This window comes from Schistocerca cancellata, chromosome 1 (genome assembly GCF_023864275.1).
Source record: "Schistocerca cancellata isolate TAMUIC-IGC-003103 chromosome 1, iqSchCanc2.1, whole genome shotgun sequence".
Classification (NCBI taxonomy): Eukaryota; Metazoa; Arthropoda; class Insecta; order Orthoptera; family Acrididae; genus Schistocerca; species Schistocerca cancellata.
The window spans coordinates 81,566,511-81,593,967 of record NC_064626.1 but is presented as its reverse complement, the minus strand read 5'-3'; the positions used below and the strand labels follow the sequence as shown (position 1 = coordinate 81,593,967).

The window sequence follows — 27,457 nt, the reverse complement described above, 5'->3', positions numbered from 1 at the left end:
TTAGTATTTTGCAGCTGTGACTTATTAAACTGATAGTTCGGTAACTTTCACATCTGTCAACACCTGCTTTCTTTGGGATTGGAATTATTATATTCTTCTTAAAGTCTGAGGGTATTTCGCCTGTCTCATACATCGTGCTCACCAGATGGTAGAGTTTTGTCAGGACTGGCTCTCCCGAGGCCATCAGTAGTTCTAATGGAATGTTGTCTACTCCCGGGGCCTTGTTTTGACTTAGGTCTTTCAGTGCTCTGTCAAACTCTGCACGCAGTATCTTATCTCCCATTTCATCTTCATCTACATCCTCTTCCATTTCCATAATATTGTCCTCAAGTACATCGCCCTTGTATAAACCCTCTATATACTCCTTCCACCTTTCTGCTTTCCCTTCTTTGCTTAGTGTGGTTCTCTTATCTCCAAAGGTCTCTTTAATTTTCCTGTAGGCAGTATCTATCTTACCCCTAGTGAGACAAGCCTCTACATCCTTACATTTGTCCTCTAGCCATCCCTGCTTAGCCATTTTGCACTTCCTGTCGATTTCATTTTTGAGACGTGTGTATTCCTTTTTGCCTGCTTCATTTACTGCATTTTTATATTTTCTCCTTTCATCAATTAAATTCAATATTTCTTCTGTTACCCAAGGATTTCTATTAGCCCGCGTCTTTTTACCTACTTGATCGTCTGCTGCCTTCACCACTTCATCCCTCAGAGCTACCCATTCTTCTTCTACTGTATTTCTTTCCCCCATTCCTGTCAATTGTTCCCTAATGCTCTCCCTGAAACTCTCTACAACCTCTGGTTCTTTCAGTTTATCCAGGTCCCATCTCCTTAAATTCCCACCTTTTTGCAGTTTCTTCAGTTTCAATCTGCAGTTCATAACCAATAGATTGTGGTCAGAATCTACATCTGCCCCAGGAAATGTCTTACAATTTAAAACCTGGTTCCTAAATCTCTGTCTTACCATTATATAATCTACCTGAAACCTGTCAGTATCTCCAGGCTTCTTCCATGTATACAGCCTCCTTTCATGATTCTTGAACCAAGTGTTGGCTATGATTAAGTTATGCTCTGTGCAAAATTCTACAAGGCGGCTTCCTCTTTCATTCCTTCCCCCCAATCCATATTCACCTACTATGTTTCCTTCTCTCCCTTTTCCTACCATTCCTTCCCCCCAATCCATATTCACCTACTATGTTTCCTTCTCTCCCTTTTCCTACTGACGAATTCCAGTCACCCATGACTATTAAATTTTCGTCTCCCTTCACTACCTGAATAATTTCTTTTATCTCGTCATACATTTCATCTATTTCTTCATCATCTGCAGAGCTAGTTGGCATATAAACTTGTACTACTGTAGTAGGCATGGGCTTTGTGTCTATCTTGGCCACAATAATGCGTTCACTATGCTGTTTGTAGTAGCTAACCCGCACTCCTATTTTTTTATTCATTATTAAACCTACTCCTGCATTACCCCTATTTGATTTTGTATTTATAACCCTGTAATCACCTGACCAAAAGTCTTGTTCCTCCTGCCACCAAACTTCACTAATTCCCACTATATCTAACTTTAACCTATCCATCTCCCTTTTTAAATTTTCTAACCTACCTGCCCGATTAAGTGATCTGACATTCCACGCTCCGATCCGTAGAACGCCAGTTTTCTTTCTCCTGATAACTACGTCCTCTTGAGTAGTCCCCGCCCGGAGATCCGAATGGGGGACTATTTTACCTCCGGAATATTTTACCCAAGAGGACGCCATCATCATTTAATCATACAGTAGAGCTGCATGTCCTCGGGAAAAATTACGGCTGTAGTTTCCCCTTGCTTTCAGCCATTCGCAGTACCAGCACAGCAAGGCCGTTTTGGTTAATGTTACAAGGCCAGATCAGTCAATCATCCAGACTGTTGCCCCTGCAACTACTGAAAAGGCTGCTGCCCCTCTTCAGGAACCACATGTTTGTCTGGCCTCTCAACAGATACCCCTCCGTTGTGGTTGCACCTACGGTACGGCCATCTGTATCGCTGAGGCACGCAAGCCTCCCCACCAACGGCAAGGTCCATGGTTCATGGGGGGCAGTTTAAGATACAGCATACTTTATGATAACATAGTTTGTGATGTATTTGGAACACTAGTGCACTGATGAAAAATTTTACAAATTTATTACTATGCTCCATGGTAGCTTAAGTAATGCTGTTTCCTTTAAAAGTGAGAAAAACCAGCACCCCCGTCATTACTGGGGTCAAGCACAATGGCTGTGTAATAGTAGTCTTAGACGGGTTTCTTTACTGCAAGTTCCCAAACACAAGTGTTTCTTTACTCAGGATCCCACGCCTGCTAGAAAGATCTCTCTTAGAATCCTAAGCTTATGTTTACTTCAAGCTACTTGAATTTTTGGGAGGTTTCATTAATTTTGTGTAGAATGTCATGAGGAAAACTATACTGCCAGTCAGATGATGTCACTGATGGTATATGTTTGGGAAGAAATGTTGACAAGACAGAACCCAAAAGGTTATGCTTTTCAAATGTGACTGGCTCAAATAATTAAAGCCACAAAAAAGAGAAAGTAATTGTTTTTATTGGTTTCCTTATTCCATATCATTCTTTATAATAAGAATTTTGTAGGGGTGAATGATGTAGAAATGTCAGAAAAGCTACTTTTTTCCAGTTTTTCTGAGCCAAGCACATTTCATAGTCATCAGGACAATTGATACCGACGACAGACATCATAAAACAATTATAGAACATAATAAAAGATGTAAGATGTAATTTGAGTACCAGCAGAATATGTACCTGTCTTCAAAGCACCTCCAACTTGTCTTTTTTAAAAGTTTGGAGGAAACTTGTACAAGTGGGGTTTTAAAAAAAAAAAAAAGTCATTTTGGCAGCTTTTTTTCGAAAACCTGTTAACTTTGCCTTTAGTTGGTAAACTACTGGAAATCAGTAAGAGAATGAAATTATATATTCTCTCAGACCTTATATTAGTAAGTTACTATATGCAATGTTTTAGATTTATCCCACAATTACTACCAGAGATATAAAAAGCTAAATGTCACATTTTTTCCAAGCGTCTATTTTTCAGCCAACTTAGCTTCAGCCTATCCACATGAAAATTGCTCAGAAATTGTATTCTTTTGTTTAAGAGAGCACAAAAGTTGTATAAGATGGCCTAGTCTTCTTTCTTGCAAGAAAATATTGCCAGAGATATGACTGAAAATTGCCAAAATCTCACAGGTGCACTGTGCGTCAAATGACTGTAGCTCTGCAAGTATCATCATCATCATCATCATCATCATCATCATCATCTAAGACAGATTATGCCTTTCAGCGTTCAGTCTGGAGCATAGCCCCCCTTATACAATTCCTCCATGATCCCCTATTTAGTGCTAACATTGGTGCCTCTTCCGATGTTAAACCTATTACTTCAAAATCATTCTTAACCGAATCCAGGTACCTTCTCCTCGGTCTGCCCCAACTCCTCCTACCCTCTACTGCTGAATCCATGAGTCTCTTGGGTAACCTTGCTTCTCCCATGCGTGTAACATGACCCCACCATCTAAGCCTGTTCGCCCTGACTGCTACATCTATAGATTTCATTCCCAGTTTTTCTTTGATTTCCTCATTGTGGACACCCTCCTGCCATTGTTCCCATCTACTAGTACCTGCAATCATCCTAGCTACTTTCATATCCCTAACCTCAACCTTGTTAAGGTAACCTGAATCCACCCAGCTTTCGCTCCCATACAACAAAGTTGGTCGAAAGATTGAACGGTGCACAGATAACTTAGTCTTGGTACTGACTTTCTTCTTGCAGAAGAGAATAGATCGTAGCTGAGCGCTCACTGCATTAGCTTTGCTACACCTCGCTTCCAGTTCTTTCACTATGTTGCCATCCTGTGAGAATATGCATCCTAAGCACTTGAAACCGTCCACCTGTTCTAACTTTGTTCCTCCTATTTGGCACTCAATCCGTTTATATCTCTTTCCCACTGACATTACTTTCGTTTTGGAGATGCTAATCTTCATACCATAGTCCTTACATCTCTGATCTAGCTCTGAAATATTACTTTGCAAACTTTCAATAGAATCTGCCATCACAACTAAGTCATCCACATATGCAAGACTGCTTATTTTGTGTTCACATATCTTAATCTCAACCAGCCAGTTTATTGTTTTCAACATACGATCCATAAAAAATATGAACAGTGGAGACAGGTTGCAGCCTTGTCTTACCCCTGAAACTACTCTGAACCATGAACTCAATTTACCGTCAACTCTAACTGCTGCCTGACTATCCATGTAAAGACCTTTAATTGCTTGCAAAAGTTTGCCTCCTATTCCATAATCTTGTAGAACAGACAATAACTTCCTCCTAGGAACCCGGTCATATGCCTTTTCTAGGTCTATAAAGCATAGATACAATTCCCTGTTCGACTCATAACACTTCTCCATTATTTGTCGTAAGCTAAAGATCTGGTCCTGACAACCTCCAAGAGGCCTAAACCCACATTGACTTTCATCCAATTGGTCCTCAACTAATACTCGCACTTTCCTTTCAACAATACCTGAGAAGATTTTACCCACAACGCTGATTAAAGAGATACCTCTGTAGTTGTTACAATCTTTTCTGTTTCCATGTTTAAAGATTGGTGTGATTACTGCTTTTGTCCAGTCTGATGGAACCTGTCCCAATTCCCAGGCCATTTCAATTATCCTGTGTAGCCATTTAAGACCTGACATTCCACTGTATTTGATGAGTTCCGACTTACTTTCATCCACCCCAGCCGCTTTATTGCACTGCAATCTATTGACCATTTCCTCCACTTCCTCAAATGTGATCCTATTTCCATCATCATTCCTATCCCATTCTACAACGAAATCTGAAACATTACTGATCGTATTTTCACCTACATTGAGCAACTCTTCAAAATATTCCCTCCATCTGCCCCAGGCATCAACAGGATTCACCAGCAGTTTTCCTGACCTGTCCAAAATACTTGTCATTTCCTTCTTACCTCCCTTTCGAAGACGGCTAATTACACTCCAGAATGGTTTTCCGGCAGCTTGACCCATAGTTTCCAACCTGTTTCCAAAGTCTTCCCAAGTTTTCTTCTTGGATGCTGCAATTAATCTGTTTGGCTTTGTTTCTTTCTTCAACGTAACTTTCTCTGTCAACCTGGGTTCTAGTATGTAGCCATTTTTGATATGCCTTCTTTTTCCTTTTACAGGCTGCCTTGACTGTATCATTCCACCAAGCTGTTTGCTTCATCCTACTTTTACACACTACTGTTCCAAGACATTCTTTAGCCACTTCTAGTACTGTGTCCCTGTACCTTGTCCATTCCTTTTCCAGTGACTGTAATTGACTACATTCAACTAACTGGTACCTTTCTGAGATCGCTGTTATGTACTTGTGCCTGATTTCCTTATCCTGAAGTTTCTCCACTCTTATCCTCCTCATATGGACCTGACCTCCTGCACTTTCGGCCTCACAATCCCAATTTCACTGCAGATTAAATAATGATCAGTGTCATCAAAGAATCCCCTGAATACACGTGTGTCCCTCACAGCCTTCCTGAATTCTTAATCTGTTATTATATAGTCAATGACAGATCTGGTTCCCCTGCCTTCCCAAGTATACCGGTGAATGTTCTTATGTTTAAAAAAGGAGTTTGTGATTACTAAGCCCATACTGGCACAGAAATCCAAGAGTTGTTTCCTGTTCCTGTTGGCCTCCATATCCTCTCCAAATTTACCCATAACCTTTTCATACCTTTCTGTTCGACTTCCAATCCTGGCATTAAAATCAACCATGAGCAGAACACTGTCCTTGTCCTTTACTCTAACAACTGCATCACTGAGTGTGTCATAAAAACTATCCATCTTATCTTGATCTGTCCCTTCACAATGCGAATATACTGACACAATCCTAATTTTCTTGCTAGACACTGTCAAATCTATCCACATCAGTTGTTCATTTACATACCTTATTGCAACTACGCTGGGTTCCATTTCTTTCCTGATGTAAAGCCCTACACCCCATTGTGCTATTCCTGCTTTGACTCCTGACAGGTAGACCTTGTATTCTCCCACTTCCTCTTCTTTCTCACCCCTTACCCGAATGTCACTAACAGCTAAAATGTCCAGCCCCATCTTACTTGCAGCCTCTGCCAGCTCTACCTTCTTCCCAGAGTAGCCCCCATTGATATTAATAGCTCCCCATCTCATTACCATTTGTTTGCCAAATCGTATCTTAGGAGTCCCTGGTTTGTCAGTTAGAGGTGGGACTCCGTCACCTCCAAAGGTCCGAGGCATTTTGCTCTGATTGTTGCCAGCATCATATTTAAAGTACCAGGGAAGCAGGTTGCTAGCCTTACTTGCCCCGAGTCCCATTGGGTTTTACCCCTAACGGCTGAGGGACTAACCGGTGGATTTGGTAGTCTTTGCCGTATGAGCACAAAGGTGACCACGACTCAGAATATGTCCGAGATGCCCAGCCTTGAAAATGTCTGCTTGTGTCTGTGTATATGCGGATGGATATGTGTGTGTGTGCGCGCGAGTGTATACCTGTCCTTTTTTCCCCCTAAGGTAAGTCTTTCCGCTCCCGGGATTGGAATGACTCCTTACCCTCTCCCTTAAAACCCATATCCTTTTGTCTTTCCCTCTCCTTCCCTCTTTCCTGACGAGGCATCCGTTGGTTGCGAAAGCTAGAATTTTGTGTGTATGTTTGTGTTTGTGTGTCTATCAACCTGCCAGTGCTTTTATTTGGTAAGTCTCATCATCTTTCTTTTTAAATATATGAATAATTAATAAAATAGACGAGGACAGTTGACTTCTATTCCACTGTATATTACAACTTTTAAACTATGCCCATGTATAAACATAATTACTTTTGACAATTTTAGTACAGCAAGAATATCAAAAAGACAAATGTTAATGTAATTTATTGGTGAGAATCAAGTTAAAACAGTTTTACATCTGTGTAGGATTAAGAAAAATACCCTCTTGTAAGTGAGAAGAGGTGAAGCATAATTCAGCTTATTTACAAACAAGCAGGAAAATGCTTCCCAATACATCAGTCAGCAAGTAAGACTTTCTCGACTTATTAATGTACAGCACACTGTGCATGGAATAAATAAGGCCAAGGATAAAATTTGCCCACCTAACAATATGTGAAAAGCATTCTTTTCTGAACAGGGCCCTCTTTTGATCACTGCAGTCAGTTTAACCTTTTTTTTCCAGTGAATAGGTTCCATCTTGAAAATGTGATTCCGTATGGTTTTTATTGCTCACCATAGTGTTGCCATGACATTTTCAAATGATCAGAAGACCTTTCCAACCAAAAATCTTTTAGACATATAAATAGGTGTATCAAATCTGGTAACCTTTGTGAGCATGTGCACTGTCCTGTTGAAAGGTTATTTATATTTTCTTGTTTGCCATCAAGGCCTCTTAGTAAATTTTTTGCAATCAATTTGTCCAGAATATTTGCATAGTATTCACCAGTTATTACTTTACTCTTTACAAGGTAATTCATAAAAATAATACCCTGCACATATCAGAAACAGCTGACTGCCTTTTTTTGTAAGGGCCACTGTCTTCTATACAATATTATTGTCACATTTTTTAGTGAATGTGGGGGGCCGTTGTCTTGCTCACTGCAAGAGATCAGTCCGTATTATCTGTTTCACTCTTTTTGAGGCAGCCCAAACATCACTGACAAATTGTTTATTTGCTTTTGGTCTGTACCAAACAAATGTAGCACAGAAGTTGCACAAACTCGTGTGTGAGCTTATTCTTTTAGACATGTAAATAGGTTATCAAATCTGGTAACTTTTGTGAGCACGTGTACTGTCCTGTTGAAAGGTTATTTATATTTTCTTGTTTGCCATCAAGGCCTCTTAGTAAATTTTTTTGCAAGTCAAGCTGAACTTCAAACACTCACTTCCTCAGCTCTCCTACTACACTTGGGATCTTTATCTCAACTACAAAGTTACTGCTGCTATATTATCTTGCGTCTACTGCCTTGATTATTAGCTCTCATTTGCATTAACCAACCCAACAACTTTATGCCAGTCTAATTTATCCACATTATTAGCTTTCAATTTTACTTAACAACTAGTTTGAGTTACATTATCATCATTCTCAATTAACAATAAATTACTGATAACATACTAAAGCCACACACGAGAGATGAAACACAAAGATTGTATTAGAGCTCCAGTTGACCACAATTTTTTCCATATGCTTGATGCAACTCACTGTTAACAGTGCTTTCTAAAAATGAAAATGTTAAACAATGACAGTTCAATTATCTTTTACTGTTCTGACTAATTTGTGATTTATTTTCCTAGATTCTTTTCAGATAAATTCTCATCACTTGCCTGGCATCCATTACTGTAAAATACTGGCAACTCTCAGCATGGAATTTCTCATGACATTTCATTCACTATTATGCACCCACACTTTAATCAAATTTACACTTGATTCACTTCCATTCTCATTCCCAAAGTATGATGTTCCCATTACTTCATCTCTGATGCAGAATAGTAGCTATAGTAGAGACAGCAAAAGAAGACCACAACATTTGTAGAGGGCTTGGTGCAGTTGCTGTGCAATTCTAACTCAACCAATCATGCATCATGATTTTGCGTACGTTTCTACGGGAAAGCCTTACTGTTATTGCTGCTCTGAAGATGACTGTTTTCGTCTGCAGACATTTAGGCTTTGCAGTCAAAAGCTGACAACAGTGGTGCCAGATGACAGGGATCGCCTTTCTGTCGATTACTACATAATTCCAACAGCACAGGATGAAATACTTAGTTACTGATGTGAAACAGCATAATACTTAAAAATAAAGTTTGCACATACACCTACCATTCTTTCCTGAAGAGGAAAAAATTTCATGTTGGGAACACTCATCATCAGGTTCTTGCACTTCTGTGCATATTTCTTCAACAATACAGTTGCCATCAGCATCATTGAAGACAACTCCATTTTCTTCTACAATGCTTTCTTCAACAACAGCTTCTGGCACTTCTGTCACAATGGCAGGAGCAATTTCATCCTCATCTCCAATCTTCTCCTCTGTCTCCTGTTATAAAAATAAGGTTTTTTTAATCTCTCTCTCTCTCTCTCTCTCTCACACACACACACACACACACACACACACACACACACACACACACACACACACATTATACAAAGCAGTCCAGTCAACAACAGAAAATTAGGGGAAAAATTTTGTGTTGTCTTACAATTTTTGTAGAGTGGTAGGGGAGGCCCATGAACAGGATACTGAAAATTCCACCAAGTTGAGTGTGAACACTGGGGTGCTGGGGTGTTTAAAAGTCATTTTACATTCTTCTGAAATAACTTGAACACTGCAGACTCTAGCATAAATGTTTCCCAGAACAAAATTAAACTACAATAAATTTCCTACAAAATAAAGAAACCTTTACGTAAGGTCTTATTCATTTTTTGCTCTAACAGTTTCCATGTTACAGCAGATGAAAAAATTGGAAAATTATTAAAAATACTGCCTTAATGGTATAAAATTAATGTTTACTATTAAATATAGTGGGTAAAGGACAAACATTAAAAGTGTATATGAAATTAAGTGCAATGGAGCCTTATTAAGCGATAAATTGTGTTTTTGTGGTTGCCACAGGGAGGGGGAGGGGGAGGGGGTAGAGGTGGACAGTAGAAGCGCAAGGGAAGACACGTCGTCACCACACAGGTCGTGCAGTTCCCTCCATCAAAGGTCTACGAACTGAACAGGGAGGAGGCAATTCTCCACAATCTACTCCCACTGCACACAAAATGCAACTACGTGGTAATTTACAAAGTTACACTGGTCCTCCACAACACACCTCATGAATCAATGGGGGGACACTACATGAACATGATGGGGGGGGGGGGGGGGGGGGCGGCGTTTACTTTCCACAAACTGTATTCACACTACATGGAACACACACGAGTAACTAATACCACAAACACAAGAAAAATATGAACAGAATCTACATATATCTCTACACACTGTTAGAGGGTAAACTGACTCAGTCATTCTGTACTGCAGCTGTAGCATTCTTCCAGAAAGGCTACCTTCCCCACCATGACTACTGCTCACTTTTCACAATACTGAGATTGTACCTCACCAATAGTTCCTATCCAGGTGAGTAGACAAAAACTGAGCTCACCTACATAGAGTGGAGTTATTTTCAGTTTATTACATGTGTATTTATTTGCAGTTGTTACGTGAGCTATTATTTAAGAAGTTCAACAGGTGGAGTTCTCCACAGTTTACCATTCCGAGGGGCTTGTCCCACAAAGGGCCTGTCCTAAGGTAAACATGCTGTTAATATGCATTAGACAATGTTTATTTCCACTGTCTCTACTATCACTGGCAGAAATACTTTTTACAATATCACGCACATCAAATGCATTACCCCAACCTCAGTATATATGGAAAGGCCCAGAGGCTTGAAATTGTCTCCTCTACAACAGAATTAAGTCAGCTATGAGTTATGGAACTACTTCAGATATTTCAAAGCAAGTTGAGCAATACATTACAGCAGATTACTGTTCTAGACTAACATGATAGGTACCATTCCATCAGACATATTACACCCACCTTGGAAGATTTACTATCTACAGGTGGTACGTGGCTTCATTAAAAGTCAAGTGATATAGCATGAATGGTTGGGAGACCCCGAACAGCACGTTCAGCTGTCTAATTGGAAACATTTTCCTTGTCCTTCGCACCCGCAGGCACCTTTTCTTCACGAAGTAAAGAGCTGTGTGTATAAGTGCATTTGTTACGTGAAGATGAAGAATTGTGTGGTGTGGTGTGTGTGTGTGTGTGTGTGTGTGTGTGTGTGTGTGTGTGTGTTCAGGAAACACTGGCACAAAGACTGGTGATAAGGTACTTTACACCACCAACTCCTCTTGTCCATTCTGGTGTAATAAGGACAAGAAAAATTGTGAACAGCATGCCGCATACCCATACAGCCACCAATAGAAGTACTAGCCACATCCAACACTGCTGAACTTCAGTGATCTAATAGGAACCAGTGTTTGTTTGCTTTGTTTTAGGGCACAAAAACAACTACACTTATATGCGCGTTAAGTCTGAATTGTAGACCACAAAAAAGTTGAAAACAATTATATGTTAAGCCCAAGCAAAGGAAGGAAAGACACCTAAAAACAGGGACTTGGAGAAGGTAGGTAGGTTTGTTTAGAAGCGGGAGAAGGGACCAAACTACAAGGTCATCGGTCCCTTGTTTATAATAAAACAATGCCACAAGTGAGAGAATAAAAACAGACGAAACATATAACACAAAAGGGAAAGAAAGGAAAAGCCACAGGAATGAAGGGAAGGCAAAGAACACTAAAAGTAACAAAAGAGGACAAGAAAACAGAGAGACACTAGAAACAGAGGAGAGTAAAACATGAAAGCAGATTACAGTTGCTGACCAACCATGAGAATAAAAAGGGAAAGCTAGCCACTTTGCAATACATTAAAACCTCCACCCTAAAAGCACTAGGACAGAGGACAAAGAGGGACAAAGGACATGCGCTGAAACCTAGATAGAAGTATAAAACCCACTCTCCAAGATAAAACATAAAACTAAAGCTGCTGAGCAGGCATTGTCGCCCAATGCCGAAGGCAGGGTGTTGAGAAAGTTAAAGTCTGGCACAGGGCGCCTAAAAGTGGGCAGTCCAGCAAGAGGTGGACGACTGTCATTTGGGAGCCACAGTGACACTGAGGTGGGTCCTCACAACAGAGCAGGTAACCATGCGTTAGCCGTGTATGGCCAATACGGAGCCGGCAGAGAACAACTGATTCCCTGCGAGAGACCTGCATGGAAGACTTCCACACATTCATTCATAGTCTCCTTAATGACATGCAGTTTGTTGTGCATGCTGTTATGCCGTTCTGTCTCCCAAAGCCAGAAAACCCTGTGGAGTAAGACAGAATGCAGGTCAGCTTCGGAGATGCCTATCTCCAGAAGCTGCTTCCGCGTCGCCTGTTTGGCCAGCCTGTCGGCAAGTTCATTGCCGGGGATTCCGACGTGTCCTGAGGTCCACACAAAAACCACGGAACGGCGGGACTGTTCCAGGGCATAGATGGACTCCTGAATGGACGCTACCAGAGGGTGGCGGGGGTAGCACTGGTTGATAGCTTGTAGACTGCTCAATGAATCAGTACACAGGAGAAATGACTCACCACGGCATGAGCGAATGTGCTCAAGAGCACGAGATATGGCCGCCAGCTCTGCAGTGAAATACTGCAGCTAACTGGCAAGGAGTGCTGCTCAATATGTCCTCCATGAACACATGCGAAGCCTACATGACCATCAGCCATTGAGCCGTCTGTGTAAACCACTTCAGAGCCCTGGAACATGCCAAGAATTGAGAAGAAGTGACGGCCGAGAGTGGCAGGGTTAACGGAGTCCTTAGGGCCATGCAAAAGGTCCAGACGAAGCTGCAGCCGAGGCATACATGAACAGACCGCAAGTAGAGGCGGGGAAGGACTCCAGTTCGGAGAGAAGGGACCACACACAAACCGCAATCGTTAGCCCCGATATGGGCCACCGATGTGGGAAAAAGCGAGACTGTAATTCAGATGCTCAGGGGAACTATGAATGTGTGCTGCGTAACTGGCGAGCAGTTGCACACGTCTGATATGCAGCGGAGGGACACCAGCCTCCACCAGTACGCTGGTCACCGGACTCTTCCTAGATGCTCCTGTCACTAATCGAACCCCACAGTGTTGCACAGGGTCGAGTAAATGCAATGCAATGCGATAAACCACACTTCCATAGTCAATTCAGGATTGCAGAAGGGCTTTGTAGAGCTGCAGCAGCATAGAGCGATCTGCACCCCAAATGGTGTTGCTCAGGCAACAGAGGGCATTCAGGTGCTGCCAGCACTTCTGCTTAAGCTGACGAAGATGAGGGAGCTAAGTCAATTGAGCGTCGAAAACCAGTCCTAGGAATTGATATGTCTCCACTACAGTGAATGGATTGTCATTAAGGTAAAGTGGTTCCGGATGAACGGTATGACTCCGACAGAAGTGCATGACACACGACTTTGCGGCTGAAAACTGGGAACCGTAGACTACAGCCCATGACTGCGCCTTGTGGATGGCTCCCTGGAGGCGACGCACAGCAACAACAGTATTGGAGCAGCAGTACAAAATGCAGAAGTCATCTGCATACAGAGAAAGTGAGACGAGGGCCCAACAGCTGCTGCTGGACTGTTAATGGCCACTAAAAATAGACTCAATACAGAGCCCAGCGGGACTCCATTCTCCAGGATATGGATGGAACTATGGGAGTAACCAACTTGGACACGGGAAGTAGGGAGTGACAGGAAGTTTTGGATAAAAATCTGGAGTGGTCCCCGGAGACCTCACTCATATAGTGTGGCAAGGATATGATGACACCAAGTCGTGTTGTATGCTTTACATAAGTCAAAAAAGATGGCAATAAGGTGTTGCCGTCTGGAAAAGGCAGTTTGGATGGCAGACTTTATAGACACAAGATTATCAGTGGTAGAACAACCCTGGCGGAAGCTGCCCTGGCATGGAGCCAGCAAGCCACGTGACTCCAGGACCCGACCCAACCCAACCGCTGACATACCATACATTCCACCAGCTTACAAAGAACGTTGGTGAGGCTGATAGTTATCCACATCAAGCAGGTTGTAACTGGGTTTGAGTACCGGAATGATGGTGCTTGCCCACCACTGCAATGGAAAGACACCATTGCACCAGATCTGGTTGAAGATGACGAGACGAGAAGATGTCGCTTGTAGTCAGATGAGAGATGTTTAATCATCTGGCTGGGGATGCGATCAGGCCCAGAAGCTGTGCCGGGGCAATGTGCAAGGAGCACTGAGGAGCTCCCACTCTGTAAATGGGGCATTTATAGGATTCAATGCAGCATGTAGTGAAAGAGGACATTCCCTTCCAGCTGCCGTTGGAGTGTGTGAAAGGTTGGGGGGTAATCCTCCAATGTAGAGACTCGAGCTCAGTGCTCGGCAATCATGTTTGCGTTGGTACATAACTCGCCATTTATAGTAACACCGGGGACAGCTGTTGGAGCCTGGTACCCGAAAAGACATTTTATCTTTGCCCAGACTTAGGAAGGCGACGTGTGGCACCCAATTGTGGAGACGTATCTCTCCCAACACTCCTCCTTCCGTCGTTTGATAGCGTAGCGAACACAAGCACGGAGCTGTTTAAAGGCTATGAGGCACTCCAGGGAAGGGTGCCACTTATGCTGCTGTAGGGCTCGCCGACACTCCTTAATTGCTTCAGCAACCACCAAGGGACTACCCTACGCCTCGGGCACCCTAAAGAGCGAGGGATCGCATTTTCTGCCGCAGAAACAATTGTGCTAGTCACCTCAACCATCACATCAATGTTATCGTGTGGGGGAGATTCCGTGGTGACAGCAGATGTGTAAGTTCCCCAGTCTGCCTTGTTCAAAGCCCATTGGGCAGGCATCCATGCGCCTGATGCGGGGGGCAGTGACAGGAAGATGGGGAAGTGGTCACTACCACACAGGTCGTTGTGTGCTCTCCAGTGGATAGATGGGAGAGGTCCTGGGCTGCTAATTGATAATCAATGACCAAGTAACTACCATGAGCTGCACTGAAATGTGTGGCAGTCGCAGTATTTTATTTAAGAGGCAGAGGTCGAATTGCGACAGTAAAGTTTCGACATCTCTGCCTCATCCAATAAGTATGGTACTACCCCACAAGGCGTTATGGGCATTAAAATCTCCCAGAAGTAGGAAAGGATTAGGGAGTTAATCAGTGCAGCTAATACATTCAGGAGTACTGCACCATCTGGAGGAAGATATACATTGCAGACAGTTATTTCCTGCATCGTCGTCATTCTGACAGCCACAGCTTCAAGAGGGGTTTGAAGGGGCACATATTCACTAAAGACCAAGTTTAGGACATAAACGCAAACTCCACCTGACACTGTTATAGTCACTACAATTTCTGCAATACCCCTTACAACTGCGGAGGACAGGGGCCCACATTGCTGGATACCAGATTTCCTGGAGGACAATGCAGATAGCAGGCGTAAATCTTAACAGTTGCCGTAGTCAGCCAGGCGGGGGGGGGGGGGGGGGGGGGGGGGGGATAAATAAAAAATGCCGCAATCCCACTGGAGGATGACACTGTGAGACTGGGAAGGCATGGAACATTCAATGAGGCAGTTTACGCCTCAGAGTCACCTGCTGCCACCGATTTATTGCCCGAGCAGTCTGTATCCATCGTGTCTGAGGGGTCTGGCGAGATCTAGGTCCTCAGCAGACACCAAAATCTCCATCCCATACTCAGCCGCAGAGCTTATAGGTAGCGGTGGTGTGGGTGCCACCGCAATTTCCTTGGTCTTGGGGGTTTTCTTTTTGGATTTCTCTCGCTGATCCTTGGGTTTCCCTGGCTGGGAGGACTTCACTGGTTCAGTCTCCGGGACTGAGGACGAGTTTGAAGCCCTATGACCAACTGTTTCTGGGCTCTTCAGCCACTGGCAGGTGTCTTCTTTCCCACTAGAAGAAACCTGGGAAGGGAGTGACTCAAGGGACCCCTTCCTAGCAAGAGAAGCCGAAAAAGGCTTGCACTTCTCCGGCTTAGAAGTGGGGACGGACATCCCTGATGGTTGGGAGGGGAGAGTGTTGCCACCGAAGTAGGTGGTGCAGGAGCAACAGGGAGGGAAATGCCCCGCACCATAAAGGGGGGAAGGGGTAGTCTTCCGGCTCTGAAAGGTGACCTGTGTTGGTGGAGCTGATGGTGCCAGAACTGTCGTAGCGGCGGCGTAAGACGATGTCACACACATACGATGCAGGCGTTTCTCTAGCCAGGTCTGCAGTAAATTTCTCTGAAGGGGTTATGCTGATCTCATTTACTGGATCTGCATTGTCTTTGATGCTACATTTGTCAAGGTGACTGCAAATACAAGAGGCTGTTGGGCATTATGAATTTCCTTTGTATTGTTATACACTGAAGCATCAAATAAACCGGTATATGCATGTCTATTCTGATACAGAGAAATGTAAACAGGCAGAATACAGCACTGCGGGTGGCAACACCTACATAAGACAACAAGTGTCTGGCACAGCTGTTAGATTGGTTACTGCTGCCACAATGGCAGGTTATCGAGATTTAAGCGAGTTTGAATGTCTTGTTATGGTCAATGCATGAACAATGGAACTCACCCATCTCTGAGGTAGCAATTACGTGGAGATTTTCCTGTACGATTATTTCACAAATGTACCGTGAATATCACGAATCCGCTAAAACATCAAATCTCCAACTTTGCTGCAGCCAGAAAAATAGCCTGCAAGAAGCGGACCAACAACGACTGAAGAGAATCATTCAACATGACTGAGTGTGACGCTTCCACAAATTGCTGCAGATTCCAATGGTGGACCTTCAACAAGAGTCAGTGTGCACTCTCAACGAAACATCAGCGATATGGGCTTTCGGAGCCAAAGACCCATCCGTGTACCCTTTATGACTACACGACACAAAGCTTTACGCCTCGCTTGTGCCCGTCAACACAGACATTGGACTGTTGACAGGAAACGCGGATGGACGCGTATGGGTATAGAGAAAACTTCATGAATCCATGAACCCTGCATGTCGGCAGTGGGCTTTTCAAGCTGGTGGAGGCTATGTATTAATGCGGGGCATGTGCAGTTGGAGTGATACGGGACCCCAGATACGTCTAGATGCGACTGACAGGTGACACATACGTAAGCATCCTGTCTGATCACCTGCAGCCATTCATTCCCATTGTGCATTCTGACAGATTTGGGCAATTTCAGCAGGATGATGCAAAAACCCGGAGAGTGGCTCCAGGAACTCTCTTCCGAGTTTAAACACTTCCGATGGCCAGCAAACTCCCCTGACATGAACATTATTGAGCTTATCTGGGATGCCTTGCAATGTGCTGTTCTGAAGATTTCTCCACCCTATTGTACTCTCATGGATTTATGGACAGCCCTGCAGGATTCATTATGTCAATTCCCTCCAGCACTACTTCAGACATTAATCAAGTTCATGCCATGTCGTGTTGCGACGTTTCTGCACACTCGCAGGGGCCCTAGACGATATTAGGCAGGTTTTCAGTTTCTTTGACCCTTCAGTGTATTATACAGTACTGCACAGCACTCCTCAAAAGCAATCAAAAATATCAATATAGGCTCCCTTGCCCCACCCAACTCTGCATTAAAGTACTTCCAAAATCATAAACAATATAAAAATACAGAACATACACAGGGTATGTACGTGGAAAAGAAAACAAAAATTTCCCCCATTTCCGGTTAAAAATGCACTATACACCTGGTGAAAGTACCTTCTTTTCTACGTTAAATGACAATATACTTTCCCTCAGAGCTGCATTACTTTGAATGGTGAATGTTTTATACACTGACATAGAACTTACCGGCACTTTAGGAAATGAAACCCATTGGCCTTTTTTTTTGGGCGCAAAACTGCAATGGTCATTAGCGCCCGGTCTGTGACTTAGGAAACAGTAAAAAACCGAAAACGGAAACCAGCAGCAATGGGAACGAAAGTCATAAAATTGGAGAAACTAAAAGCAGAAGGAAGGCTTAAAAATCCACTACAGAAAGGGGTTGGTTGGCCCCAAAAAAAGCTTCAAATGACTGACGTCATTTCACTGGCACTAATGAACTCTAGAACGCCATCGGCCGAGCGCGTGTCATCTGCTAAAATTGACGATATATCAGGCGACAGCTGTAGACGGGCACGTAACGGATTAAAATAGGGGCATTCAATTAAAAGGTGTCTTACCGTCCACAGCTGAGAGCAGTGGGGACAGAGTGGGGGAGGATCGCCGCTTAAAAGATGTCGATGGCTAAAAAGACAGTGCCCTATCCGGAGTCTAGTTAAAATTAACTCCTCCCGACGACGCATTCGGGAGGAAGAGGTCCAAGCACAAGGAAGAGTTTTCACGTCCCGCAATTTATTTTGGGGAAGTGTCGACCAATGCGCGTGCCATAAATGAACAACACGACGACATAAAACGCTCCGGCGAAGGGAATCGATCGAATAGCTGGCCGAAGAAGAGAGACTGCAGCCTTGGCTGCAATATCGGCCGCCTCATTTCCGCAGATACCAACGTGTCCCGGGAGCCAGAGGAACGCCACCGAGACGCCCCCAGGTGGAGCAAGCACAGACAGTCCTGAATCCGGTGGACCAGAGGGTGGACAGGGTAAAGAGCTTGGAGACTGAGGAGCGAGCTGAGAGACTGAACAGATAACGTACTGTATCTGCCGATGGCGGCGGATGTAGTGGACAGCCTGGAGAACAGCGTAAAGCTCCGCAGTATAAACCGAACACTGGTCGGGAAGCCGAAAGTGATTTGGGGTTTCGCCAACAATATAGGCACTCCCTACACCTAACAATGTTTTCGAGCCGTCGGTGTAAATAAATGTGGCGTCCGTCATTTGTGCACATAGAGCAGCAAATGCCCGACGATAAACAAGTGAAGGGGTACCATCCTTGGGAAATCGACAAAGGTCTCCGGGCAGGCAGATCCGGGGACGGAGCCAAGGCGGTGCTGTATCCCAAGTTGTCAAGAAGGTTTTAGGAAAGCGGAAGGAAAGAGAATGGAGCAGTTGACGAAAGCGGACTCCCGGTGGTAGTAGGGCGGAGGGGCAGCCTGCATACCCTACATCAAACGAGGCGTCGAAAAAAATGTCATGGGCTGGATTAGCAGGCATGGAAGACAGATGGCTTTTATAACGACTCAGAAGGACTGCTCGCCGATTGGACAGCGGAGGTTCAGCAGTCTCAGCATAAAGGCTTTCCACAGTGCTGGTGTAAAAAGCTCCAGACACTAAACCTAATCCACGGTGGTGGACAGAGTCGAGACGCCGAAGAATAGACGGCCGAGCAGAGGAGTAGACTATGCTTCCATAGTCCAATTTCGAGCGCACTAAGGCGCGATAGAGGCGGAGAAGGACCACTCGGTCCGCTCCCCAGGAGGTACCATTCAGGACACGGAGGGTGTTAAGGGATCGCAGACAGCGAGCCGAAAGATAGGAAATGTGGGAGGACCAGCACAGTTTTCTGTCAAACATAAGACCCAAGAATTTAGCGACGTCTGAAAACGGAAGGTTGACAGGACCTAGATGTAAGGAGGGCGGAAGAAACTCCTTACGTCGCCAAAAATTAACACAAACGGTCTTACTGGGAGAAAAACGGAAGCCGGTGTCGATGCTCCAAGAGTGGAGGCGATCGAGACATCCTTGAAGACGTCGTTCAAGAAGGCTGGTCCGTTGAGAGCTGTAGTAGATCGCAAAATCGTCCACAAAGAGGGAGCCCGAGACATCAGGAAGGAGACAATCCATAATTGGATTGATGGCAATGGCAAACAGTACAACACTCAGCACGGAGCCCTGGGGTACCCCGTTTTCTTGGGAGAAAGTACGGGAGAGAGTAGTGTTCACCCGCACCGTAAATGTGCGCTCTGCCATAAATTCGCGAAGAAAAAGGGGCAGCCGACCTCGAAAGCCCCAAGAGAACAGTGTGCGGAGGATACCTGTCCTCCAACAGGTATCGTATGCTCTCTCCAGATCAAAAAATATTGCTACTGTTTGGCGTTTCCGGAAAAATTATTCATGAGATAAGTGGAGAGAGCAACAAGATAGTCAACTGCAGAACGATGCTTTCGGAATCCGCATTGGGCTGCCGGACTCCAGCCACCAAGCTAAACGGCAATTCACCATACGCTCCAAAACCTTACATACACTACTTGTGAGAGAAATGGGGCGATAGCTAGAGGGGAGATGGTTGTCCTTTCCAGGTTTCGTAACAGGAACGATGATAGCTTCCCGCCATCGTCTGGGAAAAGTACTGTCGGTCCAAATTCGATTATAAAGGCGAAGGAGGTAACGCAGACTATGGGTTCATAATTGCAGCAACATTTGGACGTGGATACCATCCGGTCCTGGGGCGGAGGAGCAAGAAGAGAGTGCATGTTTGAGTTCCCGCATGGAGAAAACAGTATTGTAGCTTTCGCGATTTGGAGAGGAGAAAGCAAGAGGTTGCACTTCTGCTGCACGTTTCTTTGGGAGAAACACTGGCGGGTAATTTGAAGAGCTCGAAATCTCAGCAAAGTGCTGACCCAATGAGTTAGAAATTGCGACGGGGTCCACTAATGTATCATGCGCGACAGTGAGCCCAGAGACCGGGGAGAAACTAGGCGCGCCTGAGAACCGTCGAAGCCGACTCCAAACTTCCGAGGAGGGAGTGAAGGTGTTAAATGAGCTAATAAAGAATTTCCAGCTTGCCTTCTTGCTATCACAGATGACACGACGGCATCGCGCTCGGAACTGCTTATAGCGGATACAGTTGGCCAAAGTAGGATGGTGGCGGAAAACGCGGAGAGCACGTCGCCGCTCACGTATTGCGTCACGGCATGCCTCGTTCCACCAAGGAATTGGGGGGCACCGGGGCAATTCGGAGGTGTGTGGTATTGAACGTTCCGCAGCTGTAAGAATAACGTCGGTAATGTGTGTGACCTCATCGCCGACGCTGGGAAAGTGACGGTCATCGAATGTCGCTAGAGACGAAAAAAGTGTCCAGTCGGCCTGGGCAAACTTCCAGCGTCTCGGGCGCATATATGGCAGCTGAGGCTGCAGTCTAAGGACACATGGAAAGTGGTCACTCGAGTGTGTATCATCAAGGGCGAACCATTCGAAACGCCGAGCTAGCGGAACAGTACCGACCGCAAGGTCCAAATGAGATAAATTTGTCGTGGAGGCAGACAAAAATGTGGGGACCCCAGTGTTGAGGCAAACTAGATCCGCTTGGTGGAAGACGTCTAGCAAGAGTGAGCCACGTGGACAAGGATGTGGAGATCCCCAAAGCGGGTGGTGGGCATTGAAGTCCCAAACCAGCAAATAGGGGGGTGGAAGCTGTTCAAGAAGATGAAGGAGATCAGCTCGTGCCATTGGTATGGACGATGGAATGTATACAGTAGAAAGAGAGAAGGTGTATCCAGAAAGGGAAAGACTGATGGCGACAGCTTGGAAGGAACTGTTTAAGGGGATTGGGTGATAATGGAGAGTATCATGGAGAAGAATCACGAGTCCTCCATGGGCTGGAGTGCCTTCAATAGAGGGGAATCAAATCGGACGGACTGAAAATGGGGGAGAACAAAGCGGTCATGGGGACGCAGCTTTGTTTCCTGAAGACAGAAGATGACCGGCGAGTAGGATCGTAAGAGGATCGACAATTCATCCCGATTGGCTCGAATGCCGCGGATATTCCAGTGGATAATGGACATAGGGTGAACAGAAAATGGAGGAATGTGACCAAGGTTGCTGTCAACTCAACGACTGCTCAGAGGTTGCGACCGACAGCATGGAATGGCATTCAGCCGAAGGCAGAAGATCCTGATCCATAGGTTGTTCAGGAGCACCTCCCGCCACCAGCGATCGGCCGGTTGATCGGCCGCCAGCAGTGCGCCTCGGCGACACAGAAGACGGCCGAGGGCGATTTCCGCCAGGTGGTGCTGTAGATGGGACACGCCTTGGCAGAGAAGGAGATAAACTGGGTTTCTTTGTAGCCTTCTTGGAAGTATGATGTTTAGATGAAGGAGGAACTGATGGTTGTGAAGTTGGGGTACGTAAAAAAATCTTCACGAGTATGCTCTGTTTTTGAAGTCTTGGTGTCTGACTTTTGGGCTCGAGATTTAGCAGAACCCGACGAAGGGTGAGCCAGAGAGTGGGCAGGCGAAAGTGGTGAGGTTAAACGGGTGATCTTTGCGCTGGCCGATCTGACGACCGTGGCACTAAAGGTGAGGTCGCAAGTCTGCGTGGCCACCTCCTTTGTTGGCCGAGGAGAAGCAAGGACAGTGCTGTATTTTCCTGTCAGGCACGGTGGGCTGTCGACTGGTGAATAATTTTCAAGCAGCGAAGGTCGACACCTTTTCCTTCACTCTGATTTCCTGGATGAGCTTTTCGCCCTTAAAAACGGGGCAATCTCGAGAGGAAGCAGTGTGGTCACCCATACAGTTGATGCAGCGAGGGGATGGAGGTGGACAAGCACCCTCATGGGCATCCTTGCCACACGTAACACATTTGGCTGGATTGGAACAGGACTGGCTGGTGTGATTGAACCGCTGACACCGATAGCAACGCGTAGGGTTTGGGACATAAGGGCGAACGGAAATTATCTCGTAGCCTGCTTTGATTTTGGATGGGAGTTGAACTTTGTCATATGTCAAGAAGACAGTGCGGGTTGGAATGATGTTCGTGTCAACCCTTTTCATAACTCCATGAACAGCTGTTACGCCCTGGTCAGACAGGTAGTGCTGAATTTCTTTGTCAGACAATCCATCGAGGGAGCGTGTATAAACGACTCCACGCGAGGAATCTAAAGTGCGGTGCGCTTCAACCCGGACAGGGAAGGTGTGGAGCAATGAAGTACGCAGCAATTTTTGTGCCTGGAGGGCACTGACTGTTTCGAACAACAGGGTGCCATTCCGTAATCTGGAACAAGACTTTACAGGACCTGCAATTGCGTCGACACCTTTCTGAATAATGAAAGGTGTGACCGTGGAGAAGTCGTGACCTTCGTCAGACCGAGAAACAACAAGGAACTGTGGCAACGATGGAAGAACTGTCTGTGGCTGAGACTCAGTGAACTTACGCTTGTGAGCAGACGTAGTGGAAGGTGAGGAAACCATTGCGGAAGAATCCCCCATGATTACTGGCGTCTCCGATGGCGCGCTCCTCCCTTGTGGGGTCCCTCTCCGAGGGCACTCCCGCCTTAGGTGATTGTTCACACCTCCCGACAAACGGACGGAGGGACCAATCGGCACTTTCGGAAGGTATCAGCTCGGGTAATCACCCCTCCCTGGGCCTGGACGTTACCAGGGGGTACGTACGTGTCCTACCTGTCTACCCGGGGCGGGGAATTACGCGTTACCCCGTCACCTGCTATGCACAAAAATGCGTGGGTCGGCCTTCAGACACGCACAGGGAGGAAGAAAGAGAAAGGGAAAAACAAAGAAAGGGAAAGGAAAGAGGTCTCGAACGCCACAGCGGAGAAAAGGGTAAAGAGAAGAGGTAAGGAAAAGAGAAGGCCAAAGGAAGGATGAAGACATACAAGCAGAGAAGGCGAAGAATGCGGTACATTTACAAGCGTCCGTCTCCGGACGTAGGCACAAACCATACTCCCAGAGGGGGAGAAAGGGAAGGAAAGAGCCAGAGGCGAGGGGAGGAGAGGCGAAGATGGGGGAGAGGGAAGGATGCGGAAAAGGAAGGTATGCAGCCCGGAAAGGAAGGAGGGCCACATTAGCTCGGGGTCCCGTGCTCGCTACGCACGTATCCACAAAAGAGTTGTGGACCCCCTGGGTGGGGGAAAGAGCTTTGATGCACCTCAACATTTACAGTGCATATTACAGCACATATTCAGAGCATATGATACATGATGTAGTCAGCCAACAGCAACATCACTGGTAAGTACTGCAAATGCACAAATAGAAAAAGTTAATGGTTTAAATTAATATCTCTGCAGTATAGCTTGAAGAAATGTTAAGCTTTGACTCTTACTATCAGTCACCCACCCCAAGGCTGTGGTTAGGCAGGTGCCCAAGAGCACAGATAAAATTGCACCAGCTAAATGTTTCTGTTAAACACTATTATAAATTCCACAGCTGTGCACCGCAAATTATGTGGGCTACCTGGCTGAATGCCTGTTCTGTTTAGTAAATCGACTTTTCCATAGAAAAGCCAATTACATATGAAACTGCTCAAGAATTCACTTCATACTTTTGAAGGATTATTATGCCTTCTGCCATAATTATTTCCGATTCTGTAATCTATGAAATAACTAAAACGAATATGAAAAACGACCTTGGAGCTTTTATCTTTTGTAGCATGTTTTATCCTACAAGATATATCTAACACAAACATGCCAGTAACATTTGAAATGAACGGCTGGGCTTCTGGGCCTAAAACTTTTCTAGGTGGGTGGTCCTCAAAGTTTTGAATCAGAGTCTAACACACTGTGATTTAAACATTTTTAGCACATTCTCATTCATCTCGAATAAAAGGAAATTTACTTTGAAAGTAACACTTCTCAGACCATCACTCGAGACATTTTCCCAAGACCTGTTAGAAATGTAAACAGCTTTGACTTCACACTCACAGAAATGAGGCCTGGCATTGAAAGCAGTTTGCTGTTACGAAGTACTACGCAGTCTGACATTTTGCCCTCTGGAGGCGCTTCAGCACACACTGTGGTTTTAATTGAAAATGGCACATTTTCTTTGAGACTAAAGCTTTATTTAGGTTCTCTTGTTTATGTTTTACTGCTGCAGTAGCTGGGTAAAATAAAATTCTTTGTTAGAGCATCAGTGCTTACTAGCCAAAATTACATAAATTTAACTGAAATCTAAAACAATAAAAAATTTCAGGCTTTTCCCGGAATTTCTGGGTATATAAACCTGGTACAAAATATTACTCACAGTATTACAACAATACACAATATGAATCTTCAAGATATATTATACCTCAAGTGCTGCTTGTTTAACATGTAGTACTGTGTTATACATATGAATATAAATTATAATGGGAGGAGACACCTATTCAGTTTGAGTACGCCATAGAGTAAAAACTGAAATATGTATTCTGTATGTCCTATTCTACTACAGCCCACAAGAACCAACTAATTTCCTTCTTGCAAAACCCATTTCAACAAATTTCAGTGACCTGTACCACATACTAAGACATGTACACGCAAAGTATCATGATGAATTCACATTTAATGTGGGTTTATCATTTCAGATTTCTCTCTCTACAGATACATATAAATTAAATGTCTCTCACAATAAGCCTACCACAGACTTCTGCAATATAACATATGTAAGAACAGCAACTGTACAACACCATGCTTCTACATGTTGCACAATATTAGTCACTGCATAGACCAGTAGAAATTAAGTAGTGGACTATCCATTAATTTTTTGTAGTTTATATGCATATTATGCGCCATAGTATCCAACACAGCTCCTGCATTTACCTTGCAGTTTTTCGTTTTAAGATGGAAAGCACATTAAACATGACAAGCAGTGTATAATTAAGGCAACACTACTGGTCATATACTTTATGGAAGGTCAGCCAACTTCATGCCACCCCAAAATATTTGCACTCATTGCGAACACTAGCTACACAACAGTTCTGTGCACAATAACAGTAAGTAACCAATGTGAATAAAGTGTTGCTGCATATGCAGTGTTGCGTGTAGTGTTTGCTAGCATTTTTTTTTTATATAAATATGAGCTTAGAGGCTATAGCTGGTTACTGTAGTGATTAGCAATCGGCCTCCTTGTCAGTTCTGCAATGCATCAAACCTTACATGTTTGTCTCTTTTACAAGACATGAGCTGGCTGCTCTAGGACATGGAGGTAGGACTTGTCCCAGTAGCCAGTGTGCTATGAGCCAATCACAAGCTTCCCTATCAGCTTCATCCACTCAAGGGCTAAAAACTGAACGGTTGGTATACGTCATTCTATTTGGTAGTCACATTCATTTGCTTTGGCAACTCAACCAAATTGTCTTTAAACCTAACATACACCTGGGGCAACGCTATAGTTTAAACTGCCACCATGACCAACACACTATCATACAGGTTTGCCATCTTCATCTACAACTTGTTAACATGTCTACACACAATTTTGTAAGTTCATTTATATATTTCTGACAAAGAAGTGAAGACTGCAATCTTACCTCCACGGCATCATCATCAGAATCTGCATGGACAGCTGCCTTTCTGGATCGGGTTGACCTAGTCCCAGAACTAGACTTCATCTTCTTAGTACGAGTCTTTTTGGAAGATGGTGTTCTTGATGTCCGTGTTCCACGTGCAGCTACCACACAACAAAATGTCACAATGACAATTGGTGTAAAGAAAATAGTTAATAACATGAACCAATTCACTGAAAATTACGTAACAGCACAGAAAATCTAGAAGCCTTGCATTAAAGTCGTGATGATGATGATTGCTAGTTGACAAACATTAGGCAAAGACGACTCTGTTGTACTTTAAACAGTATATACAATTTCTTCTCTTACCTGCATCGGTTGCCACCGTACCCTCCTCGTCTGACGCCATCTTCCTCTAAGTAAACAGACAATGTATTACAGTGCTATGTCTGCTTATTTTTTCCCACTATCAATGCAACGTTGGTAATAAAACGTCCAGCACTTAGTTACACGAAATACTTCTCAAGCTTTGCGACCTAATAAGATTTTAATAACAACGAATCACAACTCTATAGCCAACGGCGGAAAATCTTAGCTCATGAGGTACAGTTCAAAGATTCTATAAAATACAGTCATTTACGAAAGAAGTGAAACTAATAAAACTGCGCGTTAAATAAGCTAAAGACTGTGTCACAGTATATATTTTATTACGAGATACTTTCCAAAATCATTACCACAACAATGTATTATGGGAAGCCGTGTAAAAATTAATACTAGAGACAGTTTTCCAAAAATTCATTTTGGGGAAATGTTAGAAAATATGGTAAATATCGATTGTGTAAAGATTTATGACCTTTTCATCAGGAATCAATTCATATCTAGATACATTTTTTTTTAATTACAGATAATTTCAATCAGCAACGAAAGTAAGTCTTTCGAAGTGTGATCCCTGTAATTTATTCATCTGCTTATCGACTGGTTTTTCTGAAATTACCAACGACGCCAAACGTGTTGTAGACTTGTTTTATAGTGTGTTCCGGGAAGTCGTTGCATCTTTAACCAACGTATAAAGCTAGTCTTTCAGAAGAATATAGGATCACAAAAATGAAAGATTTGATTTAAGGCCGTCACGCCACGGAACCTTTCCGTCAGGGAGTTTTCACGCTGTTCGTCACGTCCCTTCATGTCAATTCGCTTAAGCCAGTACAGACAGGTCAATATGAGGTTATGAGTTGCCATCCGTGATACAAAAACCTTGGAGTATAGCACGAGAATTTAGAAACTAACAACAATAAAGTTCCTTAAAGGACAAAGCAAACCTCAAAACGTATGTTCTTGATCAGATTTTGTATGGTGCAGTGCTAAGAAGAAAAATAAAATTTTAAAACATTAACTTTTTATTTTCTAGCAAAAATATCTACTTACACACACTTCAAACAATATTTATAAGGGAATAAATAGAGACTTGTTACCTTACCCATTAAGTTTTTCTCTTACACATCTAATTATTAATGTCATAAAAACTGTATTTTTCTCTCTATCATTAGAGCTGACTTTTTCACTTAAAGCGTTGTTAAATGAAAATAAATATGTTCTTATTTATATAAAATGAAGGCGTCAGCTCTGTTTTGTTTTATATGTACCATTGGTGATCTTGCAGCTCTCGAAGAATGAAATTACAATGAAATCAGA

General features: G+C 44.0%; 1 protein-coding gene across 1 annotated transcript in view; it reads right to left on the bottom strand.

Annotated features, from left to right (window-relative positions):
• The window catches only part of LOC126165771 (pre-mRNA-processing factor 39-like), a 94,398-nt gene extending 68,023 nt beyond the window's left edge, over positions 1–26,375 (bottom strand). The window contains exons 1-3 of the mRNA XM_049920347.1: positions 26,135–26,375; positions 25,790–25,929; positions 8,874–9,090 (exon numbers count right to left, since the gene is read on the bottom strand). Coding sequence (XP_049776304.1) covers positions 8,874–9,090; positions 25,790–25,929; positions 26,135–26,174 — 397 coding nt within the window. The 5' untranslated portion in view covers positions 26,175–26,375. The remainder of the gene's footprint in view (positions 1–8,873; positions 9,091–25,789; positions 25,930–26,134) is intronic.
• Between the last annotated feature and the right edge of the window lie 1,082 nt (positions 26,376–27,457).